The sequence below is a fragment of the Diospyros lotus genome, chromosome 14, assembly GCF_014633365.1.
Source record: "Diospyros lotus cultivar Yz01 chromosome 14, ASM1463336v1, whole genome shotgun sequence".
Taxonomy (NCBI): domain Eukaryota; kingdom Viridiplantae; phylum Streptophyta; class Magnoliopsida; order Ericales; family Ebenaceae; genus Diospyros; species Diospyros lotus.
In genome coordinates, this window is record NC_068351.1 from 7793256 (window position 1) to 7806430 (window position 13175).

General features: G+C 36.5%; 3 protein-coding genes across 5 annotated transcripts in view; all 3 read left to right on the forward strand.

Annotated features, from left to right (window-relative positions):
* The first annotated feature begins 39 nt into the window (after positions 1–39).
* LOC127789709 (protein STRICTOSIDINE SYNTHASE-LIKE 10-like) lies at positions 40–2336 on the forward strand. The gene is made up of 3 exons (XM_052318664.1): positions 40–369; positions 739–1017; positions 1502–2336. Exons 1-3 carry the CDS (start codon positions 71–73, stop codon positions 2094–2096), a joined length of 1173 nt encoding a protein of 390 aa, XP_052174624.1. The 5' UTR covers positions 40–70; the 3' UTR covers positions 2097–2336.
* Positions 2337–5359: 3023 nt separating this feature from the next.
* Positions 5360–9133, forward strand: LOC127789530 (uncharacterized). Its single transcript, XM_052318414.1, has 6 exons — positions 5360–5800; positions 5927–6033; positions 7684–7792; positions 8029–8190; positions 8346–8519; positions 8808–9133. The coding sequence occupies exons 1-6, from the start codon at positions 5513–5515 to the stop codon at positions 8835–8837; spliced, it is 870 nt and encodes a 289-aa protein (XP_052174374.1). The 5' UTR covers positions 5360–5512; the 3' UTR covers positions 8838–9133.
* Positions 9134–10243: 1110 nt separating this feature from the next.
* The window catches only part of LOC127790770 (kinesin-like protein KIN-7O), a 37821-nt gene continuing 34889 nt past the window's right edge, over positions 10244–13175 (forward strand). For all 3 annotated transcript variants that reach the window (XM_052320434.1, XM_052320435.1, XM_052320436.1), the window contains exons 1-3: positions 10244–10468; positions 10551–10640; positions 12722–12840. In XM_052320434.1, coding sequence (XP_052176394.1) covers positions 10339–10468; positions 10551–10640; positions 12722–12840 — 339 coding nt within the window. In that variant the 5' untranslated portion in view covers positions 10244–10338. The remainder of the gene's footprint in view (positions 10469–10550; positions 10641–12721; positions 12841–13175) is intronic.

Genomic DNA, 13175 nt, shown 5'->3' on the forward strand with positions numbered 1-13175 from the left:
AGTTAAAAAGGTACGATTTATATCTGGCCATGGTTGTTTGATAGTTTGTCGTCGTCTCTTGAAGCAACCGATGGCTCCGGTTTATTCTCTATCCAAAGCCATGGGCTCCAAGCTCTTCCTAACCACATCTGCTACTGTTCTTCTCCTCTCCGCCTTCCTCTCAGTACTCGACCACTTCTCGCTTCCCAGCGTCGACGAGGAATCCGATCTCCGGAATGTCATTCCGATAGCTGGCGCGGCCGGACCAGAGAGCCTCGCCTTCGATCCGCAAGGCGGTGGCCCGTACACCGGCGTCTCCGACGGCCGGATCATCAAGTGGCTGCAAGACGAGCGGCGGTGGATTGATTTCGCCGTCACCTCTGCGCAGAGGTATGACCTTTTCCTCATCTCATTAATTACCAGGCCTCGCCGTGCCGTTTCCATGATTCGATGGTGTTCATGCATGTGGCATTGTCTCGTTGAAATTTGTTGCCCTAACGGAGCAATCATCAACATCGTGCGCCAAATGCATTTTGTGTGATGGTTCCCATGAATCGGTGTATATAATAAGGCTGTATGTACGTAGGTAGGTTTTGCTGAATTTAATTTGCTTGCCAAACACCAACAGGATTGATTAATTACGATTTTCTTTTGCGCTGGAAGTCGTAATACCAACTATGAAGTTGTATTATTATTGAAAATAAAAACAAAAACCAAAGCGAAAAATAACAACAGTAAGTTGATGCTTGCTGGGAGCAGAGAAGGGTGCGAGGGTGGGGGACCACAACACGGCGAGCATGAGCAAAGGGAGAGCATTTGTGGGCGTCCATTGGGCCTGGGCTTCAACAAGAGGACCGGCAATCTCTTCATTGCCGATGCCTACATGGGCCTGCTCGTTGTGGGCCCCCAGGGCGGCCTGGCCACCCCCATTGCAACTGAAGCTGACGGTGTCCCCTTCGGCTTCACCAACGGTTTGGACATTGATCAACAAACTGGGTTTGTCTATTTCACCGACAGCAGCTCCCGTTACCGCCGGAGGTATATAACAATAATGCTCCCTCCTCCATTTATTTACCATCAAATTCAGTCATATTTATTAAACTTAAGGTACTAAACTAGTTCATTCATTCAACTGCTAACCTATTACTCATAAACCCTGTTTGAGAAAACAAATGAATCGCACGGTTTAAATCTTCAATTTTTGAGTGTTTCTCCACACCCCTCCATTTGTACGTCCATTCACGATTTTTAGGATTAAAAGGTGAAATCCCTTCTTAGGAGTCCTTTGTAGTTTAACTCTAAGATTTCAAGAGAGGTAAATTACGGAATTCAATAGCGAGAATCGAACACAAGACCTATGATAGGCTATATAATGGCTAAAATCGCTGAGCTATACCCCATGAGCATCCATTCACAACTTTTGTTGAATTGAATTAATCTAGTTACCAGTTTGTAGTCCAACGACCTGTTTCATTTGTACACATCCAGTCCGATTTTAATAACTATAACTACTAATTCCCAGGAACTACGTCTCGGTGATAGCCAGGGGAGACAGCACGGGGAGGCTATTGAAGTACGATCCCGGAAGCGGGCAAACAACCGTTATTCTCGGCAACCTCACCTTCCCCAATGGAGTGGCTCTGAGCAGAGACGGCGACTTCCTTCTCGTCGCCGACACCACCAATTGCCGGATTCTGAAGGTTTGGCTCCAAAGCTCAAATGCCGGTAGGGTCGAAGTCTTCGCCGGCGGGCTGCCGGGATTTCCGGACAACATCCAGAGGAACGAGGCAGGAGAGTTTTGGGTGGCGATTCACGCCAGGAGAGGGCAGCTTCTGAAATGGGTTCTGTCGTTTTCTCGGGTCGGGAGAGCCGTGGTTGAAGTGTCTCCGTTTGATCTCACGAAGCTGCACTCCGTTCTTGGGAAGTGGAGCGGGTCCGGATCCAGGTTGGTGGGGGTGAGGTTAAGCAAGGGTGGAGAAGTGGTGGAAGTGGTGGAAGATGGAAGGAGGAATGGGTGGAAGTTTGTGAGTGAGGTGAAGGAGAGAGATGGAAAACTGTGGATTGGATCAATAAGCATGCCCTTTGTGGGGATGCAAGAAATGGAGAAAGCTTCCTAGCTAAGAAGTAAGAACTGAACTGCGCGCGCGCGCACACGCACATATATATATATATATATGTATTAGGGCATTCTAAATGGAAATGGAAACCAAAAGAGCATAATGAAAAGAATGATGGGAATATTTAGGGGGTGAAAATTTGTTAGTCACAATACTTCTTTTACTTACCCATATGAAAAGAAAAAAAAACAAGGACAATACTTGCTTTAGCAGAGAAATCAATGAAATGGTGAATTATTAAATGAAGAGTGTTGGTCTCAAGTATCCGTTAAGCGGTAAAACAAATGATATGTTGCATTCGTATTAATGGATTATAAATTCGATTCTCGTTCTACGTAGTGAGATAAAACTTCACTTATCAAGGCCAACTCAAGAGATAGACTAGTAAGTCATGTGCCTAGGATCTTAATCTTTTGAGTTTAATAAATAATTATTTTAATTTTATTATTAAAATAAAATTAATAAATTCTTAATTCTTAATTTTTTTATTAAGGGGTTGGAGTCCTAAATTAATAATAGCCTAGAGTCCCAACCTCTTGAGCTGGTTTTGTCTATGATTTACTTTTTTTTTTTATCAAAATAAAAAACACGAATAGTGAAGTTGCACAAGTATGATTATTTGAATAGTGTTTGATGAAAACTAATATCAATTTTTTTTTTTACTATTGTAAAAAGACGAAAGAATATTAAACAAGCAGCAAGCCTCAGCCAGATATCATGAAGATAAAGTTAAAATTGTACTTGCAAGTTTTTAAAATTATTAAAGTTCTAACTTTCTAAAAAAGAAGAAAAAGCTGTTAAAGGTTGATATTATCATAATATTGTCAATGCACGGAAGCACTATTTTAATAATTGAACGAGATCAGTTGATTAAACCAAATGAATAGAGACCTGGCTTATTTAATTTCCTTAATTTGTCATTTTTACTCATTAATATATTTAACTATTTAAGTATTTTTATAATTATTTTAGTAATATAATATATTAAAATAATTGTAATTATTAATGTTTATTAATATAATATGTTTTAGCATTGTATTAATATATTATATTTAAATAATTTTATGAGTGATTATTATTATTAATACACTATACAATATTATAACTTTGTTGAAAAAAAGTACATTAGTATAGGAAATGTTGGGCAACAAGATAATGGTTAAATTTTAATAAATATATCTTATTTTTAAATAAAAAATATTATTCTTAGTCTCATAACAGTTTTGTTTGTTGATAAAATATCATAAAATGTGATGCGTTTGTCATTACTCAAGACCTAAACACCGTGTAAATTGTTTGAAACAAAATACATTTATCAAAAATTAATTATTCTACTGAAAATAATAGTGAAAATTACCTGCTAATATATTATATTCATATAAATAAAATTATGATGTATTTTTTATAATAAAATTATTACCCATAATTAATTTATTATCTTACAATAATTAATATATCATATATTAGTATACTTTATATTATTAATATATATATTTTATTTTTTTAAATGAATACTATGTTTTTTTTATTAAAATGATGAATGATCATTTATTTATGAATATATTTTTAATACCCTTCTCTAAGAAGTCGTCTCATGACACTTAAAAGAGTGTTAGTTATTTATCGCATACCTCATTTTGTTACTTGAATAAATTGTCTCGCTTAGAGCACTCTATTTCACAATCCAAAAATCTCAAGAATGATGTTATCGAGAATCTTGTTTGACAATATTGGAGGATGATTGTGTTAAGGATCTTACGTACTTATTAGAGGTTTAATTTATATAAAAGATAAAATTTTTACCAAGATAACACAAGATACATATTTACACAAGTAGTCTAATGTTTCTTTTTAATTCCTTTTATATTAACTTATTTTTCATAGATTATTCCAAAAGATAAAAATTCCGCTTTTGCATACGTATGACGTTTGGTGTACCGCGTGTTTTTTTCTCAGCAATATCATAGAACATAAAATATTTAAAAAAATCTGTAATTATAAAATTAAAACTAAAAATCAAAAAGCATTTTCTTAAAAGATATATTTTTGAAAAGGAATTTGAGTTTTTATTTTGTTTTAATTTATGAATAGGATCTGCCGGAACGAGCATAATCTACTGGGAGTGGGATCCAAAAGGATTTGAATGGCCGTTGGGAGTGGACTGGGTGTTGTTGGGATGCGGCCGCCTGCCGGCCTGCCTGATTCAAAAATTAGCCATTTGGCAATGACACGCAGCCATAGCCATTGCCATTTGGGAAATCAAAGCAAATTGATGGATGGCTACGATAGTGGTCGATAGGTTCCGTCCGGTGCACTTCGAAAAGATAATTGAAGATGACAATTTCTGGTTTCAAAATAATTCTATTCTTTTATTAATATTTATATCTTATAACACTATTTAATTCGAAGTCAATCGCACGTCAATTAGCTTAATAAATATACATACTCTCAATAAGTGGTTATTTAACTTATTTTTCATATATATTGATGTATACGTGCTCAAAGATATCAGCCAAGCGAGGTTGGCAAGCGGTCCCCCAGGATTAAGGGCTTAGAGCCATAACCCATAAGAGAAGGGAGGGAGGTGGGACTGGAGAGAGGGACGTCTAGACGATCCATGAACCGAAGCCGGGGGCCCACAGTTGCGATATGGGCCTAACGTTTGGAATCCCCGTCTGCCACGTCAGGTTTCCGTCTTTTTCCGGGACTGGTGGCCCGGTTTCGTTTCTGGGTGTCCATTTACAGCATTGCACAGACCATTCGCTTCTATTACATTGTGGTTCTGCAGCTAAGCCTTCCTTCAATGATTGCTCTGGATGTTTGGGGAATTTATTTAATACCATATAATTATATGAATTTATAAATATTTATTATTAACAGCTTAAAAAATAAAAATCTAAATTATGTTATCAATTTTTTTTAAAAAAATTGTATGTTTAGTCTTTCAATGTATCTAATCAGTATTATTCTTATTAGGATTTTAGTAACATTAACTGATGACATATTATTGGGAATTAGATAAAATTATCCGAAAGCCATATTATTGGAAACGTAACACTTCAAATTTATTATTCAATTACGCAATTACTAAAAATGTTTAATTTAAAGTTGCGTGAATTTGAACTAAAATCACCCAGCGTTTGAGGATGAGGATGAAAGTCACCATCACAGCAGCACAGGTGGTCCGGAGGGTAGGGTCGTAATAATATGGGCATCCTGGGGCTTTTTAAAAGTCATTTCCAGTTTCTCTGGTTTTAGTAGCTATCTCGCCATCCACTCCCTCGTCTTCATAGTGTCAAACGCTTCCCCTCAGCCGAGTCGAAAGCACCAAAAATAGCAGACTTCAAAGAGAGAGCCAGAGAGAGAGGATTTGCAGGAAAAAAAAATTGATTCAGAGAGAGTTTGATGAAGCAATAATGGCTACGAGGACGAAGATCAGTAGGATTCTGAGCAGCTTAACCTTCAAAGCTCCCAGTTTCGCCTCCGGCTCTCGCTCAGGCGGAGTTGCAGGACAGTCTAATGCGTCATTCTCATCGGCGGTGGCGGCGGCGGCCTCGTTGGAGTCGGAGGTTGCAGGTTGGAGACTGTTGGCTCTGAAAGACTACGAGGATGACCGGCGGGCGCTCTACGGCGGCGTCACTCACAGGGCTCTCTTGGTCGACGCCGTCGGCACTCTCGTTGTGCCTTCTCAGCCCATGGCTCAGGCACAATTCCATCCATTCGTCCCCCTTCTCTCTTTAATTATTGAATGTGTTTGTTAATTCCGTTCGTTCTCCGTTTCTCTCTCTCCTACTGAAAATCCAACTTGTTCTATGCATTTCGGATTGCAGATTTACAGGCAGATCGGTGAGAAATATGGCGTTGAGTACTCCGAAGCTGAGATATTGAACAGATATCGCAAGGCTTACGAGCAGCCTTGGGGTAGATCTCGGCTTAGGTGACTGTGTTTGTCCTTGACGCAATTTTTGTCAATTCGTTGCTACTTTTTCAAAGCTAATCTCATTGCCATTGGATATTCCTATTATTATATGTGTATGTATATGTGTCTATATATATATATTTATGTATTAGAGAGGGCCGGCGGTGGTGAGATTGCTCCGTCCCTTACGTGCTCAAATTAGGTAAAAATCACGTCCGCCGTGGGAGCCTCATGAACCAGGACAACCTATATAAATATTTAATATTTAAGGTTACGTAGAAGACTAGCTGTAATCTTTTGTACCCAACGGTAAACCAAGAATTGTAACTTTTTCATTTGTCCTGTTGAAGTTATGATAACTTTATTTTTTTGTATTAGAAATCCTAGTTCCCAGCGTCGCTTTGGATTCTTTGTGTTCAGTCCTGTTTTCTGGCTTCTCCTCTCTTCACAAGGTTGGCGAAACTACAGAAAACTGACCCGCAACGCCAGCTGTAGTACTCTTCTCAATTGGTTTATATGCTTTGTTTTTGGGGGGTTTGAATTCTTTCAATGCAGATGGCAGTTTCCTATCACATCCTTTGAGTTTAAGAAGGAGACTTGAATGAATACTAAGTTCATTTTTGAACAAACCCAATCTTTTTGAACAAGTCCTTTTATAGCACGTCCAACATTTCTAAACTGTCTCGGCTTAGTCCTATTCTTGAAGCATTTTCTCATAAAACACATGGTTGGAAATTTGACAATTGTTTTTATCCAAAATAGTCTAAATTGAAAGTTGCAATTTTCTTTGGAAATGCCCCATCCCATGTGAGTTTCATGAATTCATTTACTTTTCCTTCATTTGCTCTGTGTGTGTGTGTGTGGGGGGGGGGGGGGGGGGGGGGGGTGTTATTTGAGAGGGGGGCAATGGCGCATTGGAGTTTTTCAGAAAGGACATCTTATCGTAACCCAGCATTACCGGCATCAGTGTACAAATGATTAAATGAGCAACCTATATTCTATTCCTTTAATATCCCTTGGTCAGAATTTGTCAACCTATACAGGTCCCTGATGACATATCTCTCTCATTTTGTTCCTCTTCATCAGTAAGATAAATCATTATGCAGAGGGACACTTGGGAAAATTGTGATTGCATTCAAGAGGCCACATTGAGAAAATAAAAATACAAGACTCTCATTATTTTCCATAGCTTTCACCATTAGCTTAAGAAGTTAATGAATAGAGTTAATAGAGGTTTAATCATAGGGTTTACATTTTCTAGGGTTGCTCTCTAGTGGCTACTTTGACAAGAAAGATGGAAAAAATAATCTAAACTTCAGAGTGTTGCCAGTAACCAAAACATGGACATTCAAGTTGTAGCCTTTTTTCTATTTACATTAGCAGGAACTACTTAATAATCTCTTGCTATGCTTGCATCTTGGGCTATCTTCCACGAGCCATTTAAGAAACTGTTTGTGATTCTTAAATCTTAAGTTTGTCATGGACTTTGATGCATTTCCTTTGAATTCTAGAATTAGAGGAAATATGTTATGTTTAAGATTAGAGTACATTGTTGAAGCAAAATATTTTCTTGCCCTTTTGCTGTAGTCGTTGAAATTTTGTTCACTTGTTTTTTTGTAATATAATTTGTAAAATAACTTGCTAAAGAATGTGCTTATCATATTGCAGATATGTTAATGATGGGAGGCCATTCTGGCAATTTATAGTCAGTTCTTCAACTGGCTGTTCAGATTCTGAGTACTTTGAGGAGTTGTATAACTATTACACCACTGAAAAGGTTAGCTGGTTTATTTTCAAAATAATTTCTTACTCCTTGACCCATTATCTAGTAAAAACACATGTACTCTGCCGCCAACTGGTGGCATTAAGGCTTATGATGAGAATGATGATGGTGGTGGTGGGAAGTGTATAAATAATTGCTGGGCAAAGCTTACATGCTATACGAATTGAAGCTTTAGTTGCAGATTGCAATCATGTCTTTTCTAAGTTAATTTCATTTGTTTCTATCCGAAGGCATGGCACCTCTGTGATCCGGATGCTGAAAAGGTTTTTAAGGCTCTTAGAAATGCTGGTGTGAAGTTGGCTGTCGTGTCAAACTTCGACACTCGTTTAAGACCTCTTTTGCGGGCTCTGAATTGTGATCACTGGTTTGATGCCGTGGCAGTGTCAGCTGAAGTAGGTGTCAGTCTATTTATTTCTCTTTTGCTTTCCTCCTTTCCATGTTCTTTTTCTTATTATAGTTATTGTTGTTGTTGTTCTCCCTTCTTCTTACTTTTTTCTGTTATATATTTTGCATTAAATCACTCATTCACTCCCTCTCGCTCAAACAGGTGGCAGCAGAGAAGCCAAATCCGACCATCTTTCTGAAAGCCTGCGAGTTGTTGGGAGTAAAGCCTGAGGATGCTGTTCATGTAGGGGATGATCGCAGAAATGATATATGGGGTGCCAGAGATGCAGGATGTGACGGTTGGCTCTGGGGGAGCGACGTTTATTCATTCAAAGAGGTATTAACAAATTCACTTACTCTTCTGTTTGCTATACGAAGTAGGTGAATTTTTCTTTAAAGTCGTCCGGTATCCTTTGACCTATTTTAGAAGGTTGCTTCTGCTATATTGCACGAGGCTTTTTCTTACAACCGACAGGGGTGTAAGTGTAACGAAGGCCGGTGCTTAGCACTAATCGCATGTTAATCAACTTGCAGAAAATAGCGACTCGGGCATGTTTCTTTGACCCCATACATAGCGCGTTAAAACGCTCAATAAAATGACGTGCTGCTGCATTTCTTAATGCAGGTTGCTCAGAGGATAGGCGTTCAGGTCTGATATTTCCCGGTCCAGCAGCAGGATCGAAAATGTTACTCTTGTATATAAGAGGCCTCTCATCGTGAATCTCCTCCTAAACAGTTTGTATATATGCTCTCTGCTCTTCTGTAATCTGTACGAGGGAGATGAGGAAATGACGAGGATACACAGCCTGCTTGGCGGTAGGATAAATTCGCAATTAGATGGCCTTTGTTAGAAGAAAGAGCTCTTGCTAAGAGCTCTTGGTGTTTCTCTGCCAGCTACTAGTATTTCGTGGCTTTGTTTATAATAATAATATAATTTGCAAAGTTGCCTGCCTTGTGGCTTGTTCTGCTGCCTGTACATATTTATCGTTATCTTTACTGTGAGCATCTATAAAGTCTTTCCCATAAAATTACTTTTAAAAATAAGAAAATTTAATGATATTTTAAAATTTATAAACATCAACGATCCTCGTATATATTAGGAAGTAAACTAATGCTGTTCAATTTTAATAAAGTTTTTATAACAATAAAATATGGTATTTACTTATATAACATAGATAAATATCAAACAACATTACCCTTAAACATCAAGGGTAATGTTTTTAAAAAATATTTTTAAAAACATTTTTTAATAAAGTTTTTATAACAATAAAATATGGTATTTACTTATATAACATAGATAAATATCAAGATGAAATAGTGTAATTCATTAATCAAGAGGGAATTGGTGTTTGTATTGCCGAATATAGAGATTTGGTAGTATTTTATGAGTTAAATTCTAACACTATTATTAATGTAATTGTGCCATGTTATATAATTTATAAATTTTTAACACGTTGCTTGATAATAAACTATTTTCAAAATACAAAATAATTTGAGATTCATTTATGAATAAAACGTTACAACTATATATTCTATACAAATTTTAACAAGATAAAATTAGTGACGGTAATATAATAAAATTAAAATACTTCTATTTAAGTATTTATATTCCACTAAGTGCCTTATTTTTATTAGTTTCTTATGAATAAAAACTTCATTTTATGTGTTGACAGCATTGATTTGATAATATTAATGTAAGTATTATTTTTTTTGCATAAATTTGAAGTATTGATATAATTTTAAGAAATTAATTAACATTATAGATATTGTATTACTCGTTCAAATGTAATTAAGATAAAATAATTTTAATAAATAATAATTATAATGAATTTATATTATTTTTATCTCATACAATTCAAACCAAAAAAAAAAAAAAAAAAAAACAAAAACTTACAATCCATTTAGGTTATTTTTAAAATGACAAAATTATTCAAATTATCCTTGTGTTAATAATGGAATATCGTTATATCATTATCATTATTCAACAAATAATAAAAAAGCGAGCGGGGGGCGGGGGCTCTTTCAGTAAAATCCCTTTTCCAGATTCCGCAACGCGAAAGAGGAAGGCGGGAAAATTAGAGGAACCGAGAAAGGCAAAATCCTCTCCACACTCCTATCCCGAGTGCCGACCCTCCTTTGCCTTCGCTCTCTCAGCTATGGAGAGAATTCACGTGACGGTGAGGGCGAGGCCGCTCTCTCCCGAGGAAGCAAAGACAAGCCCCTGGCGGATCTCCGGCAACTCCATCTGCTTCCCTACTCACCCCTCCATCTCCAAGTTCGAATTTGGTATTGCAGAAACCCCCTCCCTCTCAGTAGATATACTGCCTTCGTTCCTCTCTCTGAAAAGTAACATTTGTGCCATTTGTAGATCGGATATTCGGAGAGGACTGCAAGACTCGAGAGGTTTACGAGTCTCGGACCAAAGACATTGTCGCCGCCGCTGTTCGTGGATTCAACGGTACACTCAATTCTCTTTTATTCGTAAACGTCGCTCTTCTTTTGCTTGCTCCTTTTTAGTTCATTGTGCGTTCCATTTGGCTAGAATTTATGCTGTTTGAGCGGACGGACAAGTTTTATGTTGGCTGGCAGCTACCTAACTAACCTGATTCCCTTATGCGGAGTTGGGACCAGCCGTAAATATAAATCCATATGTGTAGTTATTGGGAAGGAAGGAGTTGGAATTGTATATATGCATATTATTAAGGACACGTATAATGGAGCAGAAACACGTCAGAACATGTAGAGGAGATATTGAAAATTTTCCAATTACAATCGGATTACATCACAGCTCTGCATTGAGTCCTTGTCTTTTTGCTCCAGTAATGGACGAACTCACTAAATACATCCAAATGGAGGTACCTTCATGTACGCTACTTGAATGAGACTGAAGGAAGCATGAATACTAAGCTTGAGGTATAGAGGAGTACATCTAGAGGTTTCAAGCCAAGCATACTAAAAATTGAATATATGGATTATAAGTTTAGTAAAAAAAAAAAAAGTGTGGATGATGTCATGATAAAACTTGAAGATCCAGTTATCTCAAGAATAGACCAGTTTAGGTTTATTGGATCAATCATCCAAGAAGATTGTGAGATTAGTCATTAGTGAGGATGTTACCCCTAGAATTAAGGCCAGATGATTAAAATAGAAAAAAGTGCACATGGCATTTTGTATGATAGTAAGATTTTGTTAAAGAAAAAAGAAAAAATTTATCAGATAGCCACAAGACTAGCTTTGTTGTATTGTATGGCATGGAATGCTGGGAAATAAAGTATTAATATGTGCAAATATGAACGTAATGGAGATGAGGATGCTGCAATACAATATACAAGAAAAAGTAAAAATTACAAATAAAATTATTCGTAATAAGGTCGTAGTGACTCCTATTGAAGAAAAGATGCACGTGATATGATTAAGATTGTTTGGTCATATTAGAAGAAAGACCAATAGAGGATATTACAAGGATAGTAGATGGAATGAATCAAGTCTTTAGCAAATGAGGTAGAGGAAGGCTAAGAAAAACTTGATGAAAGACTTTTAGGTATGATATGGGTTATAAAGGCCTTATAGAAGATAAACCCATAGAAATTTTGATTGGTGAGCTAGAATTCATGCAGCCAACCCCATATTGTTGGATCAATATATTGTTGTTTTTATGCATTTTGTTTGAAGTCACTACTGGTTAGCTTTTCTCTTGGCTTTTATTGTACTTTTTCTCTCTTTGCCTCTCACATTCAAAGACCACTTCGCCTCTCACCTTGTGAGGTTATTCACTCTAATCTTAGTGGCCATCATATTTTCTCATAGAACAGTCTATAACTAGTCTGCCCGGCCCATGTTGGGCACATTATTGCTATTAAGAGGAAGAATAGCCTAATAAGTATAGGAAAAAGAAAAGAGAAAAGTTGTAGAATAGATGGAATGAGATCATGGTCTACCTTTTTTAAAGTACAACACTCACACATGTATGTCCATGCTTTAGAACTTTATTTATATGCCAAAAATAGTTTTCTCTGCTTTGGTCCTTCCATTTTGTGTAGAACTTATTTGTTTGTTTTCAAAGCATGGCATTCTTGATTGCTAATTAGGTGTTAACTATAGATCCTAAGGCCTTTCTATCTGTGGTGTCTTTTGCTTTGAAGGGTATTAATGCTTGTATTATTTGTGTTTAGAGTAAAAATATTAATACAAAACATAAAGTTATTTGTCTCTCTAACAACTTAAGTTTCTAAAAGAGGTATTGGATAATGATTTAACATAGTATTTTGCACTCAAACCTTACCACCAAACTCATATTTGAATAGTTGCATGTATTTTGCCAATTATGCATTGAAATATGACCACATTTAAGGGGGCATGTGTAGAGTAGATACTAATATGAAAAATGATCCAGATTAACAATTTGTTACCTGTTAATTTATAAAAATCTATAGTTTTAGCTAGCAAATTTATTTGAAAACTCATATCTGCTCAGGAAATGCAACCCTTCTCCCAATTTTCTCCTATGAGTGTTTGAAGGCAATATTTGCCATTTTATAGGTACTGTTTTTGCTTATGGACAAACTAACAGTGGAAAAACACATACTATGCGAGGATCCAGTTCTGAGCCTGGAGTTATACCACTTGCTGTAAGCGATGTTTTCGATATCATACATGAGGTAGGCAGAACTATTTCAACCTTTTGCATTTATTAATTACTTATTTCAGTTTTCTTATATATCACTTTTGTTTTGTGCTTGTGCACTTTAAGGCATTACAGAGATATTATTATTTTATAAACTAGGAAAACTGAAGATTAATATTTAATATCTACCAATAGGATGAGTATTAATTTTATAGCCATTGCAATTTGAACTACTCATGGGGGAATCCCATTGTTAGTTGGCCTTTCACTTAACACTAATGGTCGTCTAGTGACTTTTTAATTTTACTTATTGTTTTGACCTCAAAATGGTAGTTGCTGGACTGCACTAAAACACATTGTATTTTCTTT

Coding starts and splice junctions, on each gene's coding strand:
- LOC127789709 (XM_052318664.1), top strand. CDS start 71: ATGGCTCCGGTTTATTCTCTATCCAAAGCCATGGGCTCCAAGCTCTTC. Junction 370..738: donor GCCGTCACCTCTGCGCAGAG/GTATGACCTTTT, acceptor TGCTGGGAGCAG/AGAAGGGTGCGAGGGTGGGG. Junction 1,018..1,501: donor AGCTCCCGTTACCGCCGGAG/GTATATAACAAT, acceptor ACTAATTCCCAG/GAACTACGTCTCGGTGATAG.
- LOC127789530 (XM_052318414.1), top strand. CDS start 5,513: ATGGCTACGAGGACGAAGATCAGTAGGATTCTGAGCAGCTTAACCTTC. Junction 5,801..5,926: donor CTTCTCAGCCCATGGCTCAG/GCACAATTCCAT, acceptor TTCGGATTGCAG/ATTTACAGGCAGATCGGTGA. Junction 7,793..8,028: donor ACTATTACACCACTGAAAAG/GTTAGCTGGTTT, acceptor TTCTATCCGAAG/GCATGGCACCTCTGTGATCC.